This window comes from Nicotiana sylvestris, chromosome 3, assembly GCF_000393655.2.
Source record: "Nicotiana sylvestris chromosome 3, ASM39365v2, whole genome shotgun sequence".
Taxonomy (NCBI): domain Eukaryota; kingdom Viridiplantae; phylum Streptophyta; class Magnoliopsida; order Solanales; family Solanaceae; genus Nicotiana; species Nicotiana sylvestris.
Genome location: NC_091059.1, coordinates 120,100,610 through 120,104,424, shown reverse-complemented (window position 1 = coordinate 120,104,424; position 3,815 = coordinate 120,100,610). Strand labels below are relative to the sequence as shown.

General features: G+C 40.2%; 1 protein-coding gene across 1 annotated transcript; it reads right to left on the bottom strand.

The window, feature by feature from the left end:
- Nucleotides 1–542: 542 nt before the first annotated feature.
- Nucleotides 543–1,388, bottom strand: LOC138887937 (uncharacterized). The gene is made up of 2 exons (XM_070169730.1): nt 871–1,388; nt 543–810 (listed from the first exon to the last, which is right to left on the bottom strand). Exons 1-2 carry the CDS (start codon nt 1,386–1,388, stop codon nt 543–545), a joined length of 786 nt encoding a protein of 261 aa, XP_070025831.1.
- Between the last annotated feature and the right edge of the window lie 2,427 nt (nt 1,389–3,815).

The following is a 3,815-nucleotide window of genomic DNA, read 5'->3' as shown; positions in this document are numbered from 1 at the left end:
GAAAGAGAATCTTTAGGACAAGCTTTGTTAAGGTCTGTGTAATCTACACAAACTCGCCACTTACCATTCTTCTTCGGTACCACAACAGTATTGGCTAACCAATTAGGATACTTTACCTCACATATAGACCCAATCTTTAGTAATTTTTGAACCTTATCTTGAATCACATGATTTTTGAAAGTTCCTTGCTTTCTCTTCTTTTATTTGACAGAGGTATACGATGGGTCTTCATTTAATTTGTGAGTCATTACCTCTGGTGGTATTCCTATCATATCAGAGTGGGACCAAGCAAAACAATCCATGTTAGTTTTTAAAAATTCAATCAACTTACCTTTCATGTCTTGGCTTAGATTGGCCCCTACGTAGACTTTCATTTCAGGCCATTGTGAAAATAATATTATAGCTTCCAGTTCTTCAATCGTTGTTTTGATATTTTCATTTTCCTCTAGTTCTTGAATGGCATCTGGCCTTGAGTTCACGTCTGTTCGTCCTTGTTCAGTTGAGTTTTGTGTTGTGGTACCCTCAACTGGATTCTGTAATTGCTATTTTTCTTCGTTTCCCGTACTTGAATCTGCTACAGAGTTGATGCTCCTGGATGTATGTTGATCCCTATGGATTTGACATATTCCCCATGGTGATGGAAATTTAATAACTTGGTGCAAGGTTGATGGAACGACATCCATCTCGTGGATCCATGGTCTCCCAAGGATCATATTGTAAGCCATCTTCATATCTACCACCTGAAACTTTGTATCTTTGACAACTCCTTCTGCGAATGTTGTAAGTATTACCTCCCCTTTCGTCACTACGCTGGAATTGTCAAATCCAGACAGAGTATGTGCCTTTGGTATTAATTTATCTTTGACTTACATCTCACGTAGAACTCTTAGCAGAATAATGTTCATGGAACTACCTGGATCAATCAAAACTCGTTTCACATTAGTATCATGTACAAGTAGAGATATTACCAGTGCATCATTATTTGGGGATAATACGCCATCTGCATCTGCATCATCAAACGTAATGCTTTCTTCCTCTAATACATGTCGCACCCGCTTCCCGTGGGTAATTGTGACTTTGGAAACTTTATTGGCTGCTGTGTACGTCACACCATTGATGTCTTCACCTCCACTTATGACATTAACGGTCCTTTTGGGAGAAGGTGGTTTTGGGGTCTCCTGCTTATTCTTCACGTATGCTTGCTTACCTCTCTCGCTAAATAATTCAGTGAGATACCCTTGCTTTAATAGATGATCAACTTCACCTTGTAGCAACCTACAGTCTGCCGTTTTATGCCCGTGATCGTTGTGAAATTCGCACCAGTGATCAGGGTTGCGCCTGTTTGGATTCGATCTCATTTCTTTTGGCCACCGTACCTTATCACCCATGCTTCTTAAAACAGCTACGAGCTCGGAAGTGCTTAAATTAAAATTATTACCGCCAAATCTTGCTTTCAAATTTCTATCATCATCCCGGGACTCTCGCGTGTTTCGATCATTCCCAAATCTTGATGACGAGCCTGACTCTCTATTCCTCGACCTATGATCGTACCTTGGATTGTCCTGTTTTGACCGTGAATCTTTTCCCACTGGACCCATATATGGTTCGTACCTATTTTTACCGAACCTTTTTTCGGTTTCCGCCCATCTCGAACTCACCTTTTCTTCGTTTTGAGATTGTGAGATAATATCCTCTTCTATCCTTAGCTTCGTGTTGTACCTGTTGTAAACGTCATTCCACGTTGTTGTTGGGAATTCACGAAGACTTTCCTTGACTCCTTGTGGCTTCAGAGCTTTTTTCATTCAAATTACTAGTGAAGGCTATAACTGCCCAATTGTCAAGTACGCGCGGTAACGTCATTCTTTCACGCTAGAACCTATCCATGAACTCTCTAATCAATTCTGAGTCCCCTTGCTTGATTTTGAAAATATCTTCCATTCTTTTTTCGACTTTTTGAGCTCTCGAGTGTGCTTTGATAAATGAATCTGCAAGTTCAGCAAAAGAATTTATGGAATTTTCAGGTAAAAGAGAATACCATGTTAATGCTCCCTTAGTGAGTGTTTCACCGAATTTTTTGACCAATACTGATTCAATTTCCTATTTGGTCAAGTCATTGCCTTTTACGCCTGTTGTGAATGTAGTCACGTGATCTCGTGGATTAGTTGTTCCATCGTATTTTGGAATATCGGGCATTTTGAATTTCTTTGGAATTGGGAGGGGAGCAGCACTTGGCTTCCAGGGTTGTTGTGAATATTTATCCACATCTATCCTTTTGATTACAGGCGGTACTCCAGGTATTTGATCTATGCGGTCACTTTGCTCCTTGAGTTATTTCTGCAATGTTAGTACTAAATTTTGTAAATCATAATTGACTAAGTTACCTAGTTCTCCATCTCGTGACTCGCTGGGGATTCCACCACTGCCTGAATTGGCAAGCCCAGAACGAGGGGTCTCCAAAGTGTGGTTATTTGGAGAGGGTGTTGTGGGTGCGACAGGTAACTGGCTAACAAAGGCCTCAAGAGCTTTATTGACCTGTTGAGCGATTAGTTTTTGCAAAGCTTTATTGACAGCTTCATCATTTTCAAATTGAACGTTTCCATTTGCATGAGATCCAGCAGGAGTGCCTTCTCGAGACCGCCGAGGGGAGCTTTATGGAGAAGGGACTGGGGTGTGATCATCCTGTGCATTTCCCTGGAGTTGTTGGTCTCCTTGGGTGTTGTCATTAAAGTTTAACATGGTTGGTGTTGTCGCACCTCCTTTTTACCTACACCTCGGAAGGGAGTATAGGGAGTTTTTTCCAACTTAAAGTGACAATCGAAACGGGATTTATTTGTTTAAGAATCAGAGTCGCCACTTGGGATAATTTATGGTGTCCCAAGTCACCGGTTTAAATCCCTAATCGAGGAAAAAATTGACTCTGTATTATAGTCCGCGAACACAGAAATCCGGGTAAGGAATTCTGTTAACCCAGGAGAAGGTGTTAGACATTCCCGGATTCCGTGGTTCTAGCACGGTCGCTCAACTGTAATAATTGGCCTATTATCTGAATTTAATACATGTTTTAACCTATTGCAATTTTAAATTTTATAACTGCTTTTAATTATTTTTAAGGAAGATTCAACGTTACATGAAACGCGTCTTGAACTATGTCACATAAATGCACCCGCAGTCCGCAACAAATTTTATATAACGTTGTTGAGATTTGGATTTGGGTCATATAAATGCGCACCCTAGTTTAGGAAAGTAATTTTTAAATAGCGCGCCTAAAGCAACTATGCACTTTCAACTTTGCGAGGGCCATGGAAAATTCAACTAAATGGCGTGCCTCGATTTCTAAGAATTGAAATATTAATTAAGCGAGGACCATGCATTTTGAGATTTTATTTGACACAGCACACCTCAAACTAGTTCTAAGAATTAAATATAAAAAAACTAAGGGGGTTTCTGATTTACTTTGGGCAAATGTTTAACCAAAATTATAATAACTAATGAACCAATAAAAGGGCCCATGCCGGCTATAGGCCCAACGGCCAACCAACCATTTTGTTAACAAGCAAGAGGATACAAATAGGCCCAAACGTGAAGCCCAACTCTGCAGACATACCATATCTGCAAAACTGGAACTCAAGATCGAGTCCCCTCACTAGCACGAAACAACATACATTTGAATTTGGGAATTGAACGCTGACCCCATGTCGATTCTAATCAAAGTGAAGCAAGCATGGTTCGAGTCGAAGCACTATTAAACCATAACATCCCTTTAAACAATTGCTCAAATTCAACTATATGCCAATCAACTGAGACCCATGAAACAT